Here is a 25701-nt window from a genome sequence, read left to right on the forward strand (position 1 = left end):
TTCGTACTTCTACAATTACCATATCGATGATTTTTTTTTTTCTATGACAAATATAGAGTTCTGTTGCACACTCTACTTCCTAGCAATTCTTAAATTTACAATAATATTGAGCTTGCAATAGGCATGATGGGGGGGGTCAGTCTGCAGTATATATTGATCAAATGTAAATGGTATTATGCAGATGTTAAAATTAGAATGTGTGATAGACCTAATACATACTATACTTGATCAGCTATTTTGTAAAGCTGATCAAGAATTGGCTTTTAGGTTGCTGGTTTTTAGTTAGTACAAAGGGATTCTTTTTAGTGGTACCAAATATTCCAGTATTTTGAATTTAGAGGAATTGGTGTTTGTACTTTTAAAAAAAACAACCTAGAATGGTCTTTCTGGAGACAATATACAGATGTGACGCATATAGGTACTGCTGAAAAATATACAGACTCAGCAACGATTGAACGGGCAATCGATGAGTATCTTAACATTTCATCCAGAAGGATTCTCTAAAGCAGCTGTTGGCAACCTTTCATACGTGGCATGCCAGGTTCTGTTCACTAGAGAGCCAGTGTCTTGGTAAAAATATGCAGCAATGCAGATATGCTTATCCTCAAAAGGAAACTCTTCTTTGAGGTTATGCTTTGTACCTTTGCTTCATGAGAAGCAAATCTTGCAACTATATACACAAGATTTTCTGAATGACTTGTGCAAGCTGCAGTGCCCTAGTTCATCCATCTTTTTCTTAAAGACATCATTATTTTTTTACAGAATAGATGGCATAAGAATAACATTTCCTATAAATCTAGTCTTTCATGTCCAAAATAAGCAGAAACCTCTCTCATTTATAGTCCTCTGGCACCTTAATGATATACTAATATTTGCATGTGTAAAAAAAAAAAAAAAAAAAAAAAAAAAGAAAAGAAAAAGAAAAAAAAAGACTTTAGAAAAGTTGCTTTTGGTTTTTTTTGTAGCATTTGGTTACATACTTAGAGGTCCTTAGCTCTCTGCGAACCAAAGTTTAGGACTCTGGGTTTTTTTCTTTTTCATAAACAGGTGTGTGGTGCACATGCTGCAGGACACAAAATGGTGGCCCCAAAATGAAACCAAGATGTTTTTAGCTCTTTTAAGACTCAGACATAGGATACCAAACACTTAGACAACAGTACATCTTCCTATAAATGGGCTCTATGTTACTTGCCATTGGAGTGATGACTTAAGAGTCTTACAGCACTACGACAGGTAACTTTCTCCCTCCTTTTCCTGTTCCGGAAGCAGGGCTGTGTAGTGTACTTTAAAAGTACATATTCGTTACTTGTCATTAACGAGCACTGAAGAAAGCAGCAGTGGTCTTTTGAGACTGATCTTTATCCTTCATTATAGCTCAGTTTGAAGTGACTCAGAAGTCATTTGGAAGCAGGATAAATGGCAACCCTTGAGGTTAGTATTGCTATAAATTTGCAGTTGTTGAAAATCGTTTGAGTTGTGTGTATGTTTTTACCCTTCCAGCACAGTTTATGTAAGCACTGTCTTTGCAGGAGTCTGGCTTTTGGATGTTTACCACAGACAACAACAGCTAATAAAATGGCTACGTGGAGGGTTAGAAAGTCTTTTTGATACTGTATGATACTGTGTTCAAGGAGATTAATGGTAGCCAGCTAGTTAATAGGCTAACTCCATGGCACGGCAGAAGATTTAGGTTGTTAGGACCATCATAAGATTTAGAACCCCTTCTGAACATACATCTGGGGTCTGTAAATGGTAGCAGATGGTAAGAATGCTAAGAAAGGTGCAAAATTGAAATCTGGAATCCCGTCATTTTCATTTGGATGTGACTTAGGAAAAGGCATTTTATTCTGAATAAGCTTTGAATTGAAAATTTGTATTCTGTATGACTCTGAGACTTCAGAGGTTTGTTTTGTAGATGTCAGTAAGTCTTGAAAAGCATCACATATTTAACAGCATGAAGACAAGTTTGAGATAACGCCTTTCAGATAGGTAACTCCTGTAACTTGACTATAAGGCTCCCATATGTATCAGAGAGACTCATGCTTACCAGCAGTAATTTTTAATATGTATATGTTCATATTATTTCAAACACTTATGTCAATCTTCTTTAATGCATCTTTATACTTGATAAAGGCTAGAACCACCTTACTTAAGAATTTACAGGGTCTGTTATAATTTTTGAGTCTAGGAGGATGTAGAGAAATAGGTGGCAATTGGGAGATTCAACCATGAAGATTATTATTCTGTGTGCGGTGAATGTTACAAGAAATGTTTTCGGAGTCTTGTCAAAATCTAAACATTGCATTCAGTACTATAATATTAAGACGATAATGATATAAATGGAATTTGTCTGAGAGAAAGGTGGGAAAGCAGCCATACGCTTTCCTATGCCGGGGAGGGCAGCATGGCATGTCCAGGCATCACAGTAGACTTGATCATGGTTGCCTTTTGTGTATTACATTCTGGTCACCAAAATGTTACTTGAATCCTGACCTCTTAAATGGAATGTGTATATTCCATTCCATTTTTGCAGGTACGTATTACACTGAAGAACTGTAGGTATTTAAGCAATCAGACAATTTGGCCCATTGTGTGTGCTTTATAGGGCTGGATAAACGTCAGAAGTGCTGTAAAACAGATAAAGGTTTTGTTTTGTGTTTTGGTGGGGGCTTTTTTAATCTCTAGCTAACAGCACTTGGAATATGTCTTCAGCTTTGTGTGTGTGTGTGTCCCAGAATGAGTAAGTCTCTTATTTCTTCTATCCCAAGTTCTTCCACATGCTGGAAGTTGAAGGGAATCCTGAGACGTATTTCTAGTTTTCATAAAGAAATATGGATCTGGGTCTCTCTGATGTTGTTTTCCAGTATTGAAGAGCTTTGCTTTCTGGTTTCTTCCCCCTAATGCCTATGGACAGCAAAGGGGGGGAGGGGCAAAGAATTTGTCCAATATGCCAAATATTGCATAGCAAATATTCTAGAAATTACATGGTCTTAAAGTGCTTAGCTTTGCCCAGTAGGGTAATATTTTTCTGCAAGTGATTGTACATAATTCCGTAGCAGAGCCAGGAACTGCAAACAAAAAATATGACTCGATTCTCCTAAAACAGCATTACTTTGTTCAAGTCTTACAAAACATTTCAGGAATTCTTAACCTCAGTTAATACTGTCTGTGAAGATTAATCCATAGAAGTTTTAAGGGATGATATGGTAGAATGTATCAGTCAGTAAGTCTATAATTCTATAAGTCAATCTTTCCTATGGGTATTCTCTCTCCGATACAGTAAACAGAGTGTAATATGCAGCTGGAGAGTGAAGCTGGCCTTATTTTAAAGTGAAATTCTGCGGGGGAAAAAAAAGAAGAAAAAAGAGGATAATTAACTATCTCAACAATTCAGCAGAGCAAATGGTGGCTTTTCTTGCATTTAAGGTTTTAAAACATGTATCGTATGCCTTTCTAAAGTGTAAGTTTTAGTACAAACCAATGTAATGGATTGGGTGCAGGACTTAGTTGAACTCCACAGCCTGCGTTTCAGTTTGAGAATTTGCTTAGGAAATCAGTTCTGTTCAGTGTTTTCATTAGCAGTGAGGGTGATGGAATACAGAATAGCTTATAAAATACGCACATGACACCAAGCTGTGAGGAGTTGCAAATACCTTTCTGTATCAGATCAGAATTCAAAATAAACTTGGCAAATTGGAGAGATGGTCTGAAATCAGCAAGATGAAATTCAATGAAGTGCCATACGATATATTTAGCAAAAAAGAATTCAGATACACAAATACAAGATAGGGAATACTTGTCAAGAGAAAAAATGTGTAACAAAGTCTACAATGCATTGCTGTTGCAAACTTAAGGAAATGTAATTCTGGAATGTGTGAAGAGGGATGTGGTGTCTATAATGTTGGGTAATTATTCCAAATTAGGGTTAGTGAGGTCTGAGTTGAGATATTGTATCCATGTTTGGTCATGACTTTTAAAGTTTAGAAAACTGCATCAGTTAGAGAATTGAGTTTGCCTAATTTAAGATGGTTGGTAACAACCATCTGATATATAAAGATTTGAATACAAAAGGTAGAGAGAAATTGTTCTCCATATTCCTGAGAGAAGAATTAAGGGATATCTCAGTAATTTGCATTTAGAGTGGTGAGGGATGTATTTTATAAAATGCTTTTTGAAGTATGAACCCCAGAAAAAAAACACCTAGAGGTGTTGTAGAACCTCCTTTTCAAGGAACAGTTATACAGATCTATGTTGCGTGAGTCCACACAATCCTTCCTTACCACAAGGTGGACTAGATGATGCCTTTCAGCATGTGTTTCTGTAATTCTGTGCAGGAGATGACAGTAGAACACATAGCTTGAAAAACTTTTCTCTTGAAACATCATGGAAAAGTTGAACAGCAGTGGGGAAAATTGCAGAGCCTTTGGGGCAGACAAGCTACTCAGCAGAGCTTTGCAGGCCAGCTGGGTTCTGCAGCCTACAGCTTAGGGATCATGGGACTGGAGAATTACCATGATCCTTTCTGAACCTAAAATCCATTTCTCTTTCATACATATATGTCCGGTTACGAAGATCATCAGAGGAAGAACATGATTCATAGATATCAACTTTGCCTCTTAGTCCTAACTGTGAAGAAACTATTTATTTATGTAACTTTCTTCCCACAAGAGTTTCCATTAATTCTGTTGATGGAAACATTCTTCAGCATTACGGTACTGAAATAGAGCACAGAACATAATAGCCTTCCCTGCTTTCAAAAGTGAGAAAGAAACACAGGAGGCAAACTGACCTTGAAAAGTTAATGCTTTGGTTTCTTATTAATTTAGAAATGCGAGTTGACAGTTTGATGCTCTAATTGCAAATTATATTTTTAAATATTTTCTTTTATCAACCTTGATAATTTAACAGAATTTACCAACTGGTGAGTTTCAAGTAGTTTTTGTTCCAAACTCTTATATACCACAACACTGCTCCTAATCATCTGTGAAAAAGCTGCCATGCAACAGAAGACTGGGAATTGCTAACAGTAATGATGAAAACTAATTCAAACCAGGCCACAGGTAGAAGCTTTTGCGAAAGCAATCTGCATCTTTTCAAGTTGGTCAAGCTAAAATTGCCTTTTAAAAAAGCAGTTTGTCTTTCATTATGAAGGAGGACAAGCTATTATCTCAGTACCCAACAAGTACCTAATGCATAGGTCAAAAAATAGGCTACAATTATATATTGAATAGGGAAAGTTTTATGCAAGTTTGCCTACATTGCCTTTCTCTGCTTCTCTGCCTGTGAAGTGGTTCACAACCACAGGTGCAGTGTAAAAATATATGGCACATTCCTTTGCCAAGGTTTGCACATGGTCTAACCCTGGGTATCTGTAGCCTCTTCCCTGCTGCTCTGGAGGGTTGTCCTGTGAGCTGCGATCTCTTTCAGAAATGGCTTCGACTGTGCAGATCTAAGCTAATCCTGTTTCAATACTATTTTGAATGCTATAATGTTATACTCATATGGGACTGCCTTTCCCTAAAAGAAAGTGATGTAGCATATTTCATAAAGGAAGTGATAGTAAAAGATTAGTTACATGGTGATAGGCAGTATGAATCATGGTATAAATCATTTCAGGCAAGGAAGTACAGCTTTCACTCCAGAGGGGACATATCAGGAAGGGATGTCAATGTTTTAATATTTTAATTGCATCTACTTGTTTGTTGCTACTTTCATTCTCTCTTTTCCTTTTCAGCTTAATTACTTCTCCTCAAACTATGCTGGGTACCTAGTAAGTTGACTAAGCTTGAAAAATTGATTCAGATACATATTAAATAAGAGCTTGTGAGCTACTGGAATCACAGGGAATGACTCCTGAGTTAATTGGGTTTTTTAAAGCACCCTCAGTCTTACAAAAGATACTGCAAACTATTTGATCTGTCTACTGTTCTGTTCACAGCTTTGTCATCATCTAAACTGTATGACAATTTAAATTAAACAAACAAAAAAACCCGAACCAAAAACCCCATAGATTCTGCAGACTGAAAATAAACTGTGCCTTGGTCTATGGAGTAACGTGGAGATCTCTTAGCTGCCTGCTGCTTTGGTTTAAGGCAGGTTAGAATTGCACTGTTTTCTGTAATGTGTAATAGCTGACATTGTAGCCTAAGTGATTTTTTTTTTTTTTTTTGGCCAGCAATAATTATCAACAACCTTGTAAGCAAAAGGAAGGAATGAATAAGTAGAGATTCTCTAAGAAGTGATTTAGATGCATGCCAGTTGTTATTTACAAGCATTCTAGGTAAAAGGCTTAACATTAGGTTGCAGAGGTTCACAGTACACAAGACTATAATGACATAAACAATTTGCATGTTGTTATATAGGTTCTAGAAAAATCCTCTATTTCTGATCTGATTAAGGACTCTATCTTGAAAAGGATTATGTATGTTTTTAAGTTAATATGCTGTGAAATCATCAGGACTCCCAGGAGTGCGTAATTCAGGAATGTGCATATATCTTCAAAGGACTAAGACCTAAATAAAACACATGCAGATCAACAGGATAGTTTTGAATTTTTCTAAGATTTGATGTGTGGCCAAACTTTGTTGTTAAGAAGAAAATTATTTTAGACTGGCCCAGCATGTACATAATCAGATCTAATGCGATAAAACCTAGATAGGTTACAACACTCAGCTAATACAAATTAATGCGTTTTGATAATTGCACACAGGATTGATAAACAGAAAGTGATCAAAGACAGAGCATCACAAAATGGACTTTATTAATTTATCACTACAACTGTGTCTATATCCGTGAGTTATAACGACATGTTTAGTACAACTATTTGTGGGGGCATCATACATTGTACAGAGTGTTCACTTTCTGAAGTTGTTTTTTGTTGAGAGGACAGCTGGTTTTGGCAAGTTAGAAAGTGTGTGAATTTATTCCACTTCACAAGAATAAATATGTTTGCTATTGCTATGCAGCTAAGATTGAAGATTTTGTGTGCCTGGTGAATAGAATAAGTGCATAAGCTAGCACTGTAAATTATGAAGTCTTTTGGCGTTTGAGAGATACAGGTTTAAGTTTCTGGAAGACTATTTTGTCCTTATTTTCTAAGGTGTACAAAGATCTGCTGGGCAGTCTAGAAGGTTAACTTTATGTATGCTGAGATCCTAGCAAGTTCCCCCCCCAAATCCTGAATCATAGGAGCTTGGGAAGCAGCCAGAAATTTCACTAGGCAGGATAGAGATTTTTAAGCATTGCTGTGAGTGAGGTCTATCACTGACTTCCAGACGTGCATTTGCATAAATGAAACAAAAGATACGAGCTTTGTGCTATGAGTATTTTCCCCTACTTATGTTCTTTTTGTGTTTTTTTTTCTTTATCCTTTTTTTGTTTGTTTTAGCTCTTATTTTCTCTTTTGAAGGCATTTTCCCCTCTTCCATTTTGTCATGGAAAGATAAATTTTAAGACCTCAAACAGGAATGCAAAGCTTTTCAGTTATGCTACCTTTGCATAATAAAACCCTGGATTAAATGTCAGGGTTATAATTATTGCTGAAGCATGCCGGTAGGTGAGACTGGATAACTCAAGCCAAGATAAAAAGGTGGTAGAATATTAGAGAGATGTTGTTCAAAGAAAACATATTAGGATGAGTTGTAGCAGGCAAAACGATTGATTAGGCTTTTGTGATGTGTTCAGTTTTAATTTATTGGTGGGTTAATCTTGGCTGAGGGCCAAAGGCCCACCCAGCCACTTGCTCATTCCCCCTCCTCAGCAGGGCAGGAGGAGAAAATAGGCTGAGAAAGTGCATGGCTTGGGATAAAGACCAATTACTATCGTGGGCAAAACAGACTTGACCTGAGGAAAATTAATTTCACTTATTGCCAATTAAAATAGGTTTGGGTAGTAAGAAACAAAGGCAAACATGAAAGCAGCACCTTCCCTTCCCCTCGCTCGCTGCCCAGCTCCACTTCACTCCTTCACTGCAGTCCCCTCAACCCTTCCATGAGGGGCAGGGAGGTATAGCCAGTACGCAATGGTTTCTCTCTGCTGCTCCTTCCCCCGACACTTTTCCCCTGCTCCGATGTGGGGTCTCCACATGGCTGCAGACCTGCAGGAAAAGTCTGCAATGGCGTGGGCTCTCCGTGGCCCTGAATTCCTGTCAGGAAATTCTGCTCCAGCATGGGCTGTCTGCAGGCAATAACGTGTTCCAGCGCCATGGAGCTCCTGCTTCTCTGACCTTGGTGTTTCTCACTGTTTTTATTCCTTCCTCCTCTCTCTGTCCAGCATTTTCTGCCCCTTCTTTAACACATTTTCCCAGAGGTGCCACCAGTGTTGCTGATGGGCTCTGCCATATCCCATGGTGGGTCCTTGTGGACCCGGTGTGAACTGGCTGGATCGGGCTGTGCCTGGCGTGGGGCAGCCCCCACCTCTCCTCACAGAAGCTGACGCTGCAGCCCCCACTGCTGCCAGCACCTCCTCATTTACACGCTGGACAAAATGCTTCTGTTTGCTGTTGTTTTTTCTCATTGTCACCCCCACCGCACTGCCATTACGTAGATAAGGAGGAAAATAAGAGATATGCCAAAAGGTGTTGCAAAGGGATTCACCGCATGTTTTCACTGCATGTTGCTCCTTTTCTGCTCATAAAGTGAAGGGATTTTCATGTCTGACAGCTATCGCCTTTCAGTCCATCGTGAGGTGATAGAATCATAGAATCATTTAGGTTGGAAAAGACATTCAAGATCATCGAGTCCAACCATCAACCATGCCCTCTAAACCATGTCCTGAAGTGCCTTGTCTATGTGCTTTTTGAATACCTCCAGGGATGGTGACTCAACCACTTCCATGGGCAGCCTATTCCAATGTGTGACATCCCTCTCAGTCAAGAATTTTTTCCTAATATCTAACCTAAATCTCCCTTGCTGCAACTTGAAGCCATTTCCTCTTGTCCTATCTCCATCCACCTGACAGAAGAGACCAGCACCCACCTCACTACAACCCCCCTTCAGGTAGTTGTAGAGAGCGATAAGGTCTCCCCTCAGCCTCCTCTTCTCTAAACTAAACTCAGCCGCTCCTCATAAGACTTGTGCACTAGGCCCCTCACCAACTTGGTTGCCCTTCTCTGGACATGCTCCAGCACCTCAATTTCTTTTCTGCAGTGAGGGGCCCAAAACTGAACACAGTACTCGAGGTGCGGCCTCACCAGTGCCGAGTACAGGGGGACAATCACTTCCCTGCTCCTGCTGGCCACACTATTTCTGATACAGACCAGGATGCCGTTGGCCTTCTTGGCCACCTGGGCACACTGCTGGCTCATACTCAGCCGGCTGTCGACCAGCACACCCAGGTCTTTTTCTGCTGGGCAGCTTTCCAGCCACTCTTCCCCAAGCCTGTAGCACTGCATGGGGTTGCTGTGACCAAAGTGCAGGACCTGGCACTTGGCCTTGTTGGACTTCATACGACTGGCCTCAGCCCATCGATCCAGCCTGTCCAGATCTCTCTGTAGAGCCTCAAGCAGATCAACCCTGCCTCCCAACTTGGTGTTGTCTGCAAACTTGCTGAGGGTGCACTCAATCCCCTCATCCAAATCATCGATAAAGATATTAAACAGAACAGGGCCCAACACTGAGCCCTGGGGAACACCACTTGTGACCCGCCTCCAGCTGGATTTCACCCCATTCACCACAACCCTCTGGGCTCGTCCATCCAGCCAGTTTTTCACCCAGCGAAGAGTGCACCCATCCAAGCCATGAGACGCCAGCTTCTCAAGGAGTATGCCATGAGAGACAGTGTCAAAGGCCTTGCTGAAGTCAAGGTAGATAACATCCACAATAATTGGCCTTTCTATTGATCTGAATTTTTTTGTGTGGTCTTCTACCTCTTTACCCGTCATAATTTTAGAGATTGACCTTGATTATAGTTAGATCCTTGGAGTGTGGTTGCAGAGTTGAGGAAGCAGTGCCAATCCTCCACACGTAGCAGCCGCACCTAGGACCTAACTGGATGATGGTGGGTATATTGCCTCAAAAGCTGTTGCAAACACAGGAGGTCAGAAAATGAGGTTAGGTCGTGCAATCTGCCCATCCGTTGCTACAGAAACTGTTTCTAATGGTTTGGTTAACTTGTCTTGGGTCTTAGCGCAGCTGGCTAGTGACCAGCAAAATTGGGACTGGAATGGTATTTCAGCTTTTACAAATTCTTTAGATTTTTAGGGCACAGTCCAGCAATATAATTAAGTATATGTGTGTGAACAATATCACTGATTTCAGCAGGGCTGTTGATGTCCTCATGTTTAGGCGTGTATTTGTTGTTCTTGTTTGAGGCCATAATGAGTAGCCATCCTCTAGAAATCAGTGCGCGTTATGTCCTTGCCTTCAAAACCTGCTCTGCTCTTCCATTCCAACACACCTAGAGAACCTGATGGTAGAGGAAGAAATACCTGCAATTCCCCAACATTTTCTGTTATAAACATGAGTATTTCAGGCCTTTATAAATTCACCCAAATGTAACTGCTCAGACTGAAATTTTCTGTGCTAGGTATCGTGAGTAAGGCTAAATTTTTGTGTAAGAAAATGTGAGGTAAAATGTTTCTGTGACCAAGAAAAATGTGTGTTTTCATTTTTAATCTTGGAGGAACTCTGCTGCTCTCAAATTTTGAAGCAAGAAATGCAGCAGAAGAGCTTTCTTGTCTGAAAGCAGCAACTGGCATTAACAACAATCCTCTTTGCCAGTATCCAGGAATGCAAATAAATTTGATCAAATTGTGAAGTTCTGAAATTACTTATCGCAAGTGATATTCAGTACAATGCTGTATTAGAATTTGGCAACTAAATGCTGTCTATATTGAGAACATACTTTTCTGTACAACTCCTATATGTGAAACCACAGAAAAGTGGATTTTGTCCTTATTTCTGCCACAGAGCAATTGGGCAAGGCTGGCTAAGTCACTTAAAGTACTTTAAGATGGTCATTAATTTTGCATTCTCCATTCTCAGAGTGCCTAATTTTGAGACTATTTAGGTTAGGTTTTTATTTCTGGACTCCTTCTATTCCTGCAATCTCCTGAGATATGTAGGAAGTTAGTAAAAAAGGCTGAATATATGGCGATTTTGTGAGATATTTTAGCCACTAAAATTGTTTTAAAATATAGGGGGGGTTGTATGCCTTACTGTCCTGCATCTGTACAATTGGGTTTAACTGCTGTTATGCCTTAGAAGTTTGAGGTGGTGCTTTTGTTGTTTTGTAATTGCCCTTCACGTATAAGCACTGTCTGTTTTGTGCATCGAATGAACCAGGGATCACGTAGGAACATTGCTACCTTAGAACTTGAAAGAACCTCAAGACATGAACCAGTCTGTTCTCCTAACCATGATGGAAGTAATCTACCTAGGTAATGTGATAGGTGTGCTGAGAGCTTGAAGAACAGGCTAATAATGGCAGATGGCTATAGGTTCCAGTGTTTCAGAAAGCTCATTGCCAAAAAGTTTTCCTTCACATATAACTGAAATCTCCCATGCCTCCATGCAATGTAGTTAGTGTTAGCATTAAATGAATACACAGTTAAGGTTACGCAGACAGCTTTGGATTTAACACTTTTTAGCCTGAAGGTTGATTTTATACATGTGAAATAATCAAATGTAGTACATGCTGAGACTGAAAGTATTTTGCATCTGAAGATATCATATTTTTATTTATGGTTCAGTCAAAATAAATTAAAATAATCGATGATTGTTTTGAAAGCAAATTACTGGGAGCACTATATATCTACCATGGCAAGTGCTGAAGAGATGAGAATGTCTTATAATGCCAGAATGAGTTGTGTAAACATGGGTATTTATATGCTCAACAGCGGCAAATCTCTCAGAGGGTATTTTGTTTGGTTGGTTTTTGGGTTTTTTTTCTTGGCCAAGTCTCCTTTGATCCTGCTTCTATCCCAGCGGAGGAGGAGGAGGAGAAAAAACTAATGTTCCTATCACACATGTTCCATTATTGATTTCTATTCCAATCTACCCAGTGCTGGAAATAATTAGACCCTGTGAACAGAAATGAAGCAAAAATCTATACAATGCTGGATTGCCAGAAATGAAGACAAGGGTGCCTAATTAATGTTGCATGTAGAATGCCTTTTGGATGAATGGGCTTCCCTTTCTCAGAAGCCGCTCAACAGTTGTTATGTCACACATTTGCTGTTAATTAGATAGTGTTCACTGTGTGCCTGTAAAAATGACATGGAGAAAAAAAAACATTGGACAGTAGCAGCGTTTTACAAGAGCTCTGCAATTAAAAGAAAAGCCCGTGCAAAATAAACTTGCAGGCTTCATACTGACAGCAAGATATTTTCGTCCATATGAAATCCACTTTATGGATTGTCTCAAAGCTCTTTAGGAACGTCTAGTCACTGAAGAAGTTTGGACATTTCAAAAGTTGGCCTGGAAGTGTCTTGGGAGGTTTAAGGACAGGAAAAATGTTCCTGGGAGCTGAGGCAGGACAAATGACAATGCAGCTCGCATCCGTAGGCAGCTGTGGCCAAGCCAGTGGGCAAGGACTGTTCAAAAAGCAAGTCAGGACCTGGAAGAAGACAGTAGATAAACTTTACTTGAGTGAAAGGTGGCCTGAAGGTGATTTAAGTTAGACTGTGTAACATATCTTGGGAACTGAGAAGGCAGATATTTAGTAAGAATGTAGGAGAGAGAACTGATGGAAAGACTTCATAACAGGCATGCACTCAACTAATAGCAGAAATATCTGGAGGGAAAAACTGGAGGGTATCTGAAGTGTCTGAAATAGATTAAGAGAATAATGTAAGCTGTGTCCATATGACACTGTTTGTTTGTTTTCTCCGAATAACACAATGATAAGGTTGTTCCCAAAACAGAAAAATCCAGTCTTTTAACTGCATCATAGACATGCCTGAATCAGTGATTAAGCTTCCTGCAGGAGCACGTGCTGTCAGTGGTTTTGCAGCAGGCATCCTCTTCTCCCTCTCTGGTTTTCTTGAATCCACTACTGTGGGTTTCTTTTTCCCTTGCCATTCCCTTGCTACATCCAGCAGGGTTTAGGACCTTGTTGCTCGCAAGTAAAAGATATTCCTGTCCTGGTCTCACTTCTGTGTCGTTCATGGCCAGGTGCATGCTGGAGGGGAATGTCCTCTGTTTTAGAGGCTGAGAGAAGAGTGTGTGTAGCAGCCCTGATGGATTTATCTTTATAGTTATTAGCCCACTCATTTTTCTGTGAAGCTGCTCTCCTTTTTAGCAGTCCCCAGAATAACAATGCTACGTGCCTATGCATGCTGCAGAAAAATGGCAATGGGATTTTTGGTGTGTCAGAGGTCTCTGATAGTAGAGGGGTTCTGGGACAGTTGTTCTCATCCTGTAATTTGCAGGCCACTGGCGTGCCTTCTTTCAGCCTTTAATGCTCTCCTTTTATCTCTATTCCCTCCTTGCTCTTCTAGATATCTGTTGTGGCCAATCTAAGTGATACAATTGCTCTCTGTGTATCTCTAGAGAATTTAAATAGCATCATTCCCTCCTCTTTTCTCCCTATAAATGCAAAGGAAATTTGTCTTCTTTAGGCAAAGATAGAAAACATTTTTTTTTCTCTCTAAGAAACTAGAGAATGAGTAAAACCCAGGCTCCTTGGTTGAGTAGATGAATTCAACTGATGAATCTGTAGGAATCTTCCTAGGCTGTGCCTTAAAAAGCAAGAATAGATGTGTTTTCTGATGAAAATCTAGTTGACGTAAATATGTTTTTAGCATGGATTTGGTAGAATTATTTTTCCCAAAATAGTAGAAGCTGTGGTTCTGGTTTAGGAATTTTATGAAATAATTTGAGTGCAGGAGAAAGGTACTATTAAAAAAGAGATTTTTATAATAGTGCGCCTTCTGAAACCCCTCTTTTTTCCCTATTTGGCTGCTTAGCATTGTCTGTCTCTACTCTTATTCTGTTTTAATAAGTGTTTTTCTCTGCAAACTGTCGGCTCTGATGCACAACTGAAATAGGTGCACACATGGGTTATGATTCCTCTCCCCATTGTTGCATTTTGATTCTGAACTCCAGATTTAATATATTTAAATAATCTACTCCTGGGACTTAAGTCAACTTCTAGATACTTTCTGATGTTCAACAAATAGTAAAGCATTACAATAATTCAAATCGAATAACCAAATCCATACGAAATACACTACTTGTTATCTTTCCAACAGATTTATTTTCTTCCCTGGATCCATTTTAAGCTGCACTGCAATTGCCAAATAAAAAATAAACCAAGTTTTCAGTATAGGGGTGTGATAAGTGTATGATTTCCATTACAGCCCCATGTGCTACATAATAAAAAATGAAAACATGTAACGCATTTTGAGTATAGAATTGAAATGGATTTTCTGACCTAGTCCCAGTGAATAGGTGCTAAAGTGATGGCAAAGACTGTAGTTCCTGGACTGTAATTACCATTTGAGTTATTTCTCAGTGGTAGGAGACTTTAGACCTGTGGTCACAGTGGTGAAAAAAAAAAAAGGCAGAGAGACCTTTTGTCCTTTTTCCGTTTGGCCATCAGCAGCAGGCTGACAAACCAATGCTTTTGAAGTTATTTTGGGTGTGAAAAAAAAGTGATTCACATTGGTATGGCTTGTTCATATGTTACCCTGTTGTGTGTTTGTAAGAATAAAATCTAACAAAGTATTTTAAAATGTATTTGAGTGTTATAATCAAGTGGAACTTCAAGAGAGTGTGAAAACAATTCTGGTTTCACAAAAGTCAGTCATGTTCTGTTGTTTTCTTCAGCAGCAACAGAAACTCATCTACATCATATGCGTTTTAAATTCTTGAGCATAGAAAGCATCACTGCTTGTTCAGTCCATCCAGCATCAGAGTCCTCTGTAGCTGTTGCCCTGAGTTAAATGAATTTCACATAAAATGGAATTGGTACGGAATACAATCTGCCTGTCTTTTCTGTTGTAGCTTGGCTTTACATCACCAAAAAGACATTGTAGTCACTGGCAGTAATGACCATCTCTGGAAAATGTGGGCTTTACCTGATGGGAACGTCATCATGACAGGCGAAGGTCACACTGATTGGCTTTCAGGCTGCTGCTTCCATCCAAGGTTAGTGCAAACAGTCCCCTGAACTAGCACTAATCCCTTCTGGGAAGTACTTGTTTGCTCTTTCTTTGTTCACTGGCCTGCTTTGATGACTTTCTATTCTCAGTATAACCCTGCGCTCTCTGCTGAATTTCCAAACATGTAGATAAATGTTCCTCTGGCTTTCAGTGTGTTGACTTAAGATTGATTGCTTTTAGTGTTTTGTACATCTTAAACTTTGTCCACGTGCCAGTGCACGTAACAAGGAGTAATAAGCTTTTTAGGTCTCGCTGTATTCATTTTCTCTGTGTTCATGCACTATAACAAGCATGGTTCCATTATTAATAATACAGAAAAGTTGATTTCTTGTATTAGGCATTATTTGTCATATGACTAAGAGTATTCAAGTTTACCTAGAGAATATGAGCTTTCCTCCTTTCTCTTTATACATACTTGAAGCTGAATGTGAACATTGAAAATAAGAAATAAATATTTAGGTTACAAGGGTCATGAAACAGGCCAAACATGAAGTAGATTTCTTGGTCATTCTGTTGAAAAAGAGAATGCATTTTATTCTCTCTCTCAAAAAAAAAAAAAAATTCCATTTGTTAAGACTGAGCCTCTATATGTTAAAATGATTTTTGCGTCAGATTTGTGAGGCTGTAGTTGTAATAGAGTTCTTTACTGTTAATATAATAAAGGTCTGCCAGGCTAGTCACCTGAGGTTCACTTATAAAAAGAGCATTATTAAACCTCCAACCTAGTATTTTCATTGTATTTATTTTATGAAGCAATATTAGCTCTCTCCTTCATGAGAAGGAAAAGTATCCTATTTAATTTCATGGTTCCTCCTGATTTCTGTAATGAATTAGCAAACACACACACAACCTCTAAACACAAGAAAATCCCCTCCCTCTTTTCAAAACCTCAAGAACATGGAGTCATGCTTTCTGGGATGAATTAAACATGTACTTACTCTTTTCTTGCATCTCTTTCTCCTATGAAATATAGTTTTTTTCTGAAGATGCGTGTGTTTCACAGTGTTCTCTTTCTCATGTGTACATCCTTAGAAATAATTCTGTATATTTAAAAGGGGAGAATAATATTTGACTTAAATAATTCAGTATAATAAAGGAGAGAAATGTAAGGCTCAGCTTCTTATTTTAAGACGGTAGGAAAATTTTTCTATTACTGAATGACAGGTTGCACAGAGTTTGTGAGCGTGCTGGACACCCTAAGTCTAACTTGCAGATAAACAGAATGCTGCCTTACTTCTTACCTGCTATGAATATAAAACTCATCACAGGGAAAGAAAGTGAAATACAATTAGAAGAGCATGTTATCATTTATAAAGCTGCTAGGCATGCTAATCAGATTTTGATAATGCATTGTTACCATGACGCCTGCTGACTCAGAGACTCAAAACTATTTTCTCATTAGTCTTTGACCAGAATACAGTCCTTTCAATAGGCTTTCCTATTTCTCATTCAATTATTGAAATTAAAATGAGTTGAGATACATCATCATTCTCTTGCAGTATAAATTGACTCCTGCTGAATGCTCTGGAGTGATTCAAAAGCAGGGCTGTTAAAATATTGTCTTCCATTACTGGATAAAATATATATAATGTGACAGAATACATTTAATCATACTTTTTTTTTTCTTTCCTTTTTTTTTTTTTTTAAGTAGGGACTTCAGGTGTTCCAGAAGTAAAAACAATCAAATAAAAATGGAAAGTCTTCATAAAATATTTCTGGAATCAAATGTAGATAGCCTCTAGTTTTGTTCCCGTTTTAAAGATTTAAAATTATGTTCATCCAAAAGTTGAAAAGAAAAACATTTTTGTGGCATTAGGCTATTAAATTGTGATCCAAAAATTTGGGTGGAACTCCCACACTTGTATAGTCTTTCCTTTTTGTCTTCTGTTAGATCATTTCTCCTGCATGTTTTTTCTGTCCATCTGTAAAATCAGGTTTAGAACAATCTCCACCTCTGGTCTAAGAAATATGCTATGTCTAGCCACAGGACACGCGTGCATGCACAGTCACACACACAGGTCCACTTCTAAATCATCTTTGGACAGCATCAGAATAATCCACACACTGACATTGAGTGTACTAATAATTTGAGAAGAAACAAATGTAGAGCTATGATGTGAATTTAACTGGTGTTTCTGCACATACAAATGACTTAAAATACCAGAAATTCATTTTTACATGTTCACAGTGTACTACTGCTTGAACAAGGGTCTTTCTCATGGTTGTCTTTGTTCTACCACTGTGTAAATAGGGGTAAAGTTGCAAGTCTCATTGGTAGCTGTGAAGATCTATAATCTTCAAGCTAAAGGTGCTGTTGGATTTATATATCCTCAGCTTCTCCAAGAGAACGTGGGTTGGTAGTAGGAACTTACCCGTATACAATAAAAGGGTAAAGGTATGTTTTAGGCTCTGGACCTTGCCCGCTGACTAATACATAATAGTGATGAGGATTGTCATTTGAATCTTTCCCAGTACTGATGTACAACAATATCCTTAAGTATCATGATGCCATTTAGTCTTATGCGCAAAGGCCACTGAGTTTCTGAAGAGTTGTTGGATGGAAGAGTCTCATTTTTCCCCCTCGCTGACAATGTATTTCATTCCACGATTATTTTTTAGTAAAACCACATCTCTTTCACATGTGAGCAAAGTAGAGTAAGGTGAGGGTATGTGGTTTGCAGAAGCTCTTGAGTCTGGTGGTGTATCATTTTTTGTATTGCACCCAGGGCCCTTCTGTCTGTACAAAGGGTCTCAGTTCCCCTTGTGTCCTTCCTGCATGGCAGTGGCTCCCAGGACAACAGATGAAGGGGAGCGGACTAGCTCTGTGCATGTGGGGAGAGCAGAACATCTCTGTTGTGATGCTCTCTGCAGATCTAAGAGTCGAATTTTGCCTTAAGCTTTTTAAATAAAAGTAAAAGTTCAAACAGGTCCTGTCATCTAGAGAGTGCAGCAGCTGGAAGGAGGGAGGAGAACAGCGCTTCCTTTTTCAAGCTGAGGTGACAACTGGTCTAACTTCAAAAACAAACACTATTTTTACTCCGGTCTGGCTGAGTAGTACTTTACAGATGATTAGTGGTTGCAACTTCCTGTCACTATGGAAGAATTCAGGAATATTTTCCAACTTATCTTTTATATGCGTGAAGGAGTGAGGGAGTCAGAATGACTCCTGCCACAGTCATCCACACAGGCTTCATGTTAAAAATCTGGATAGCTGGAGAAGAGCTGTGTAGTGTACCTGTGTATACGAGGTGGCCCCAATGTTTGGAATAGCAGACAAAAATCTGCATCTTCTGCCAGTTTCCAGAAGAAGCTGAGGATGTTAATGCTGCACCTTTAAGAACCATACTCTAATTACACTAAGATATTTCATGGCATGTACTAGATTTATTTATCTTTATTACTAACCTTCCTGGGTAGCTAAAGAATCAAGCTCTGCAGCATAGCAGAGGTGTTTGTTAATGTCCGATAAAATCCCAGTGAAGAGTAAAATACTGTATTCTTGCTCTGCATGTGTGCTGGTATAATACATAATGTCCTTAATATATTCATAAATATTAATCAAGTCAACTCTTCTAAAATGTTTGTAGCCCTTTTCATGCAAACATTGTTTGAGTCTGTGGAGTACAATAAATTTCTGAATTGAAAAGAAGTACAAACTGTAGATTCCTAAAGCTATTTAAAACTTGCACTGAAAATTTTCAAATTGTCAGCTCCTTTGTAATGTCCTGTTCACCTGAGACAGAAGTGGAATTGCATGTATTCTTTCTGTTGCTATTTCAACTGTCACAGTTACTGAGGAAAGAAGTCAGAACTGTTACCAATTTTTTTTATTATACCAAAAAATACCACAGTGGTTACCTTGAACTGTGTGGATTTTCTTTAAGTTCTATTGCTGTTGGAAAACTGGAGGTGGGTATTGTGTCCTCGATAATTAGGGGGGGAGGGGGAAGGATAAGTACATTCATGCATCAAGCATCTTGAATATAAAGGTAGTTAATGTTTGATATGCTGGAAGAAGGTGCCAGTGAGTGGATGAAAGAGAAAGATGATGAGTTGGGCTAAAAGAACAACCCATGTTCTGAAAGAACAGAAGCAGCTCCAGACTGTATCTCTTGAAGCTGAAGGAGGTGATGTTACCCTGATGAAAATCTATGCATGGATAGATGAGAAAGACAACCTTGTAGAGAAGGGTGCAGAAGGAATTAGCAAAATACGTTGAGGATGGATGTGAGGATGCAAAGAGTGGTTGAATGGGTTGGGGAGGCAATAGCAGCTCTGGGTGGGCTTGAATTCACACAAGAAGCTTTTAGGGGAGTTCTGTAGCACATCAGAGCACGCTATGGAGGGGCAGTGATTTTGATGCTCCCTGAGTGACTGGGGGGTTATGGGTAGTCAGCAATGAAACATTTATGAATGCTTGGTCTGCCAAAAGCTCTAAACACCTGTGTCTAAAACCAAGGTCTCTTCCAGCTGTGTAAAGCTGAGCAGCACAAAATCACTGCTGAACTTATGTTGGCAGCCAAAAGCTGTGAAGGCTGCGCTTGACTGTAGCTATGCCCTGTCTCTAGTGGAAATGTAAGGCTCAAGATGGGGAACACAGGAGACAATTTGGAAAATCCAGTTGGATGCTTAGGCAATTTTCCAGGCTTAAACTCTGCAGTGCTGTGGGTGACTGAGCACTGTGGTGTCCTCTTGAGTCTAAGTCCAAAATGTTGCTGACAATCCTGAATGAGAGAAAGGGGCCAGAGTAGTGATATTTTCTCAAAGTTTTAAAGAGCAGGGACTGATAAATATGAAATTGTGGAAGTAAGACTCTGTCAGAATGGAAGTGTTTTCCTCATCGTACAAAAACTTTTAGGGTTTAAAAAAGTAAATTCCTGAGCACAATTGAAGTCAGAATAACTGAGAAACTGAAAAGAATTCTTGCTCGGGTAAGTCCCTAATTTTATTTTTTACATGATTTTAATTTTTTTTATTATGTTGTCATTTGGACTTGTGAATAAACTATCAAGAGATGAGTTTCGATGTGAAAAAATAATAGACTGCAAAGCCCAGCAGAACAGTAATCGAATGGAGAGAGGAGAAACCTCTGAGTAGTGATGGGAGAGAGGGGCAAAATTCAGGAGGGAAGACATTCACAGAAAGGAGAGGCAGGCTGGATTTCAAGCCAGCCATGATCAGTTGTTCAGAGGTAACGGGCAGAATCTGACACTGCTCATTGCTCGCTGCATCTCGGAGGACTTGTGCTTGGAGGAGGAGGGAAATGTTGAGGAGCAAAAATCAGACTTGACAGCTTGGCAGGTACATGTACAATTTCAGAATTTCATAGTGGACACACTTTTGCAGTTTGAGAGCCCATAGTGCTTTGATTATCAAGGTGAATTACAAGCAGGGAGCATGCTGCTTTTTTTGTCTCCCACCTCTACAGACTGAACTAGTGAGGAGGGTCCCATTACTGGCAGATGCCAATGTGTTGATCCACATCAATCTTCTTGCTAATTATAATATTTTCCTGTATCAGTGTGTGGTGAGAAACATCTACAGGGTATGAAGAGTCAGACAGACAATCTGACACTAAAGATAAATGGCTGCTTACATGTTGCAAATAATATTTTTTAAATAACTGAAACTCTACATGTCCCATGAAGCCTCAGCAAATGAAAAACATTTAATGGTGTATTGAGTGACTAGATTCTTTAGTCACAATAACAGGATAATTTAAAAAATTCTACTGACATCAAATATATTCCTCTTCATACTTTAATAATTCCTAATGCCAGTCTTACATTTATTTTTATTTCTATGAGAAGAAACAGGAATTTTCTATTATGCCATTTTGTTTACCGTACTGACTTTAAAGTATTGATGCTGTAGTTATTTGGTGAAAGTAGGGAGACTTCCAGATCAAACAGTTACTGCTTAAGTTGTGATTCCAGGATCTACAAAATGTTGTTACAAGCTAATGTTTGTTTTAGTTAAATACCACAGTGTTTGTCTGTATGTAAGCTGTAATTTAACATTAAGTTGTGTGATTTGACTATGGTACTGGAGGCTCTTTCTAATAAGAAACCTTCACATACACTTTTGGGGCTCTTCAAAAAACCTGCCAACAGGAAGGAAGGAAGAAAGATTCGGAGTCAGTGATTTTAAAGTGTTGGGTTTTGTTACCACCCATCCCTAGAGCCGCTGCCCAGGCTGGGTCAACAGTCATGCTAAGGTAACACCATACATGTTAACCTCCTCAGGACCCAAGGAAGTTTTTTGAGATGTCAAGGAAGGAACAGGCTGAGAATTCTGCTCCATCAGGAACCCTTTCAAATTCCAATATGGAAAGGTTTCAGCTGTGATATGCTCAAGTACCCTCCTGTTTGTTGTGCTCCAGATTGTTCTTCCAGTGACGTTAAAGAGTTGTGTGTGTTTTCACGGGATTACTGCCCAAGCCGAAACTTGTCTACGCAGGTCCTGGGCCTCCCAGATAATTTAGTGTGTAGGCACTGCATTGCTCTGCAGTATGCTTCCAGTTTGTCAACTACTTCCAGACAAGTCAGGAGTACTGCGCACAGGCTGCCCAGGTAGCCTACAGATGTGCAGCAAGTGCAATACTTCCCAGAGACACATTCTGCCCATTCAGGGAACTGCTGGATTCATTATGGACAATAGAGGTTTCTGTATACAAAAATCTTGGAAAAAAGCTGAGATGGTTTCATGATCAATCGCTCTTTAAATTATGCAGTACCGTTAATTGCATCTTTCAGTCTGACAGTAAGGAGCTGAAACAAGGCAAAACTGGCCTTTGTAGGTAACAATACTTGTGGCCTGTAGATACAGACAGGGAAGGGAGAGACCTCACTGCCCCAGGAGGTTTCACAAGGGTCATTGGTAAGAGAAGCTCTGTGTTTAGATGAAAGTAAAACTGGTCAGGCAAGCTGCTGTGTACATCTGAGAGCCAGGGAGGAGGAGGAAGAAAAATGTCAGCGTTCACCCTTTCCATCTGGCCACTGAGCCAACCAGACTTATGGTCCTCTCAGTGAAAGGATCTTGGAGGTTACTGTTAATAAATGGTCCATAAACAGTGAGCTTCAGAAGACTTTTCTGCTAGTTTTTGAGTCATAAATGCTGAGTTCCACGTTATACATTAAACGAGGCTGAGACTTAAAAGCCACTCACTCCGCTTTAAGCATTAACATAAGAAAGAGTTGCAAGACTCACGTTAATCACCAAGGTCTCTGTTGGCTATCAGTGGAATAGAATTATTCTGATTTGTACCTTGAAATAGAGACTTTAAAACCTAATTCAGGGTTCACTGCAGAAGCAGGTGGTTTTTATTTATCCTTTTATTACTATTGCTAGTTATTAAAGAAATGCAAGATAGTCTGCTACTTTTTACTTTGGACTTTTGAATGGCATTTGTATTGGAAAGGCATAATGATTTAATTTCTTAGAGAATCTTGGATTATCATATAGTTCAATGAAGCCTTTAGTTACCAGATTACATACTAAATTTGACAATAGTTAGAAACTTCTTTTGAGTGGCACGATGAATTTTCAGTCATCTAATGGGCTTTATGTAACACATCATATTTAGCAGACTAGACATTTGTTAAGATGTTTTATCAAACTGAGCTAGTACAGGAAGTTGAAAGAAAAAAAAGTGGCATTAATTTATTCTGCAAAGAAAAAACTATTTCAGAAGTCTTTCAGTCAGTTCCCCAGCATACAGTATTGACGGTGTACTTAGTGTTTTCAAGTACAGCAAACTTTTAATTTCAAAAGTAGCTTTGTTTATTTCAAAATCTTTGGCAAGCTTCATACTTTTTATACAAGGAAACAGTCTTCACATAACTTCATTCTCTCAGGCCTACAAAGCCTACTGTTTTTACTTCACAAACATGTTTGAGTGGGTGGGCATTAGATTTCCTTTGGGATTCTCAATCTCATTATTTTTATCAATAAAAAGCCTCTGCTGGACAAAGGAATAAATCACATATAAATGAAATATGAGAGATTACATGAGAAGCTCAGCTTTTGCTTAGTCTAATCCAATATCTTTGGCCAAACGTCTCAAAGTCAAAGGCTTTATAAGTATTCTACAGGATCAGTCTGGCAAAGAGAAATCAATAACCAGGTAATGGATTTGATTAAAATTTTTCCCCTTCCACCCACTCCCACAAGCCAAAATGTTTCTACTCATACTAATATCTTCTGGCACGTGTAACTGTTGGTTATTCTCTGTGAGGATTTGGGATGTATATATACATAATATGTTTTATACTGTTTCAGAGGGCTGTGTTAATTATTGGTGAGTACCTCTTTTAAGGAAAAGCAATGTGTTTGTATCTCATTTTATTTTTCTTTAGCGAGATCAGTTCTGCAATGTACTTTTGGAAAATAGGGGGTGATAATAATGGTAAATTTGCTCCACGTTTAGATACTGGTTTGTTGTGCAGAAGTTGCCTTTTTTCTGCTACTCCTGCCATGCTGAGGAGCATTTTCTTACACAGGTGAGGGTACCCAGCAGATGTCCAAATTTCTGGAGATTTTCTTTGTTGCCAAATTACCAGGTGTCTTCTTTACCCTAGTCCTTCTGATTTTCTGTCTTTGAGATGGTTGTACTGGCAGACCACAGGCCGTCTGGAACATTTGACTTTAGAAACATTAATAATTACACCATTAGTGTTCTGCAAGGATGTTACCTCTGCTCTAAAGAAGTAGTTTTCCACATCAATAGGAAGACCAAAAAAAGTTACTATCACATGCATGTTGAAGTTGAGTTGTAGCTGCTTGAATTGTAGAAATTTGTTTGGATTTTGCATCACTTCTAAATGTGTCCTTCAGTTACCAGAACTGTCCTTGAAAGCTATTCTAAACTAGAAATACTTTGCAGGACAAAATGCAACTTCTTTCTTTTCTATTGGGAACCTTAAGAGTCTATCGTTATATTGATTTTGAAAAGCAAACAGTCTGTAGTTCCATAGTGTGGTTACTGAATAGGCTTCACTTTTCATCCAGAACGACCATGCTTTAATGAAAAACTACTTTTGGCTTCTGTTTCTTGGTTGGTGGAAATATTGACCACTCAAAGTTCGAGTGATTCACTAATAATATCTCCATTACAATAATTCAGCAAACAGCAGGAGAGAGAAATTCCAGTGACAGTTGGAGACAGGAAAGGGAGGAAACTGGCTGACAGAAGAAGCAGTCCTCCTATTGAGCAATTCAAATGTATATCTGAAATACTTAGAGGAAGAAAATACATTGTAATAAAATGCTGCCCTTTGATGAAACCACTCTGTGGTTAGTTTCACAGGTGGCTTTACACACTGAATTTCAAAACCAGTGATTGAAAACTGATTGACTTTTTTTGTGTGAAACTAATAAATGCCTTTCCAATATTTAAGATGAACCTTGACATATTATTTTGAAGACCAAAGATTTAAGATCACAGCCATTCTGTTGGTTGTCTTCTTAGGTATTTTCTGCTGGTTAGCACACATGGCTCAGATTTTTAAAAAGCTCTTGCACAGTGGGAGCTGGTTAAAAGGTGTTTGGAGTCTGGTTGTGGTGTTTTAAGTGCTCCGCTGTAGCCTTTAAGGCATTATTGTAACTAAAACGAAGTAAGGTCTCTTGCATTTTAGGAATTTATGATAGAATGCTCACACGGATTGTTTTTTCTCTTTTTTGTTTCTTGTGTATTGCTAAGGAGTTGCAGTTGTAAACATTGTGAAAAGTGTAGTTGGTTTCGTTTCTGTGTGTGTTTTCTGTCTCCTGTATGTTAGGGGTTTTTTGTATGGATACGTAGTGAGAAACTTCATTTCTCTTTGTCTTGGTGGAGGGAGAAAGGAATGTGTCTTCTGAAATGTAAATCCTGTTTCACAGGACGTTTATATGAGCATACTCCTGCTTCCCAGCAGGCTACCAAATTACATGTTTTTCCTGAGTTCCCCAGAGTTAAGACTATCTGAGCAGCAGTTTGCTTTCAGCAAAAGCTAAGACTATGCTAGGAAAGACAGCTAAAATGTATGTAAGAGGGCAAAGAAGAGTTGGAGGCAACCGACTTCAGAGGGACATTACTCAGACTTACAAAATACCTAGAGAAATACCCAGAGAAACATCAGTGACATTAACTCCTGACCAGTTCTCTGCACTTGCTGGAGGATGCTCAGTCCCCACCACCTCCTTAGCCAGGTGTAACACCAGAAGCAGCACATCCCTCCAGTTTGCTCCGCTCGGAGCAGTTGCTGCTCCGGCAGTCACTCAGCTGCTGGTGCCGAGTGAAGCCCCATTAGCTGCTTTACTCCTAAGGAGGGGACAAGGGGCTGGAGGGAAGGATTTGGCCCACAGTCACTGGCCAGAAATGTCAGCAGCTTGAAAACTGGAAACTGTGATAACACGAAACCCTTATTTTTGTAACTTTCTACTGAAGCAAGTTCTTAATTATTACAGCTGTAAGTTTGGGGAAGGATTGCATTTCCCTTACAAAGAAATACCCCTTGATTTTACTTATTATTTTTAATTATGCAATATATTTTATTGGATGATATTTCTAGACTATCTATGTAGCAAATATATAATTACCAAGATTTTTTTCTTCTTAGATG

General features: G+C 39.0%; 1 protein-coding gene across 1 annotated transcript in view; it reads left to right on the top strand.

Moving 5' to 3' along the window:
- Positions 1-25701, top strand: part of SPAG16 (sperm associated antigen 16) — a 439096-nt gene that overhangs the window by 206974 nt on the left and 206421 nt on the right. The window contains exon 11 of the mRNA XM_069782045.1: positions 14946-15089. Within this exon, the coding sequence (XP_069638146.1) occupies positions 14946-15089 (144 nt within the window). The remainder of the gene's footprint in view (positions 1-14945; positions 15090-25701) is intronic.

This window comes from Haliaeetus albicilla, chromosome 4 (assembly GCF_947461875.1).
Source record: "Haliaeetus albicilla chromosome 4, bHalAlb1.1, whole genome shotgun sequence".
NCBI lineage: Eukaryota > Metazoa > Chordata > Aves > Accipitriformes > Accipitridae > Haliaeetus > Haliaeetus albicilla.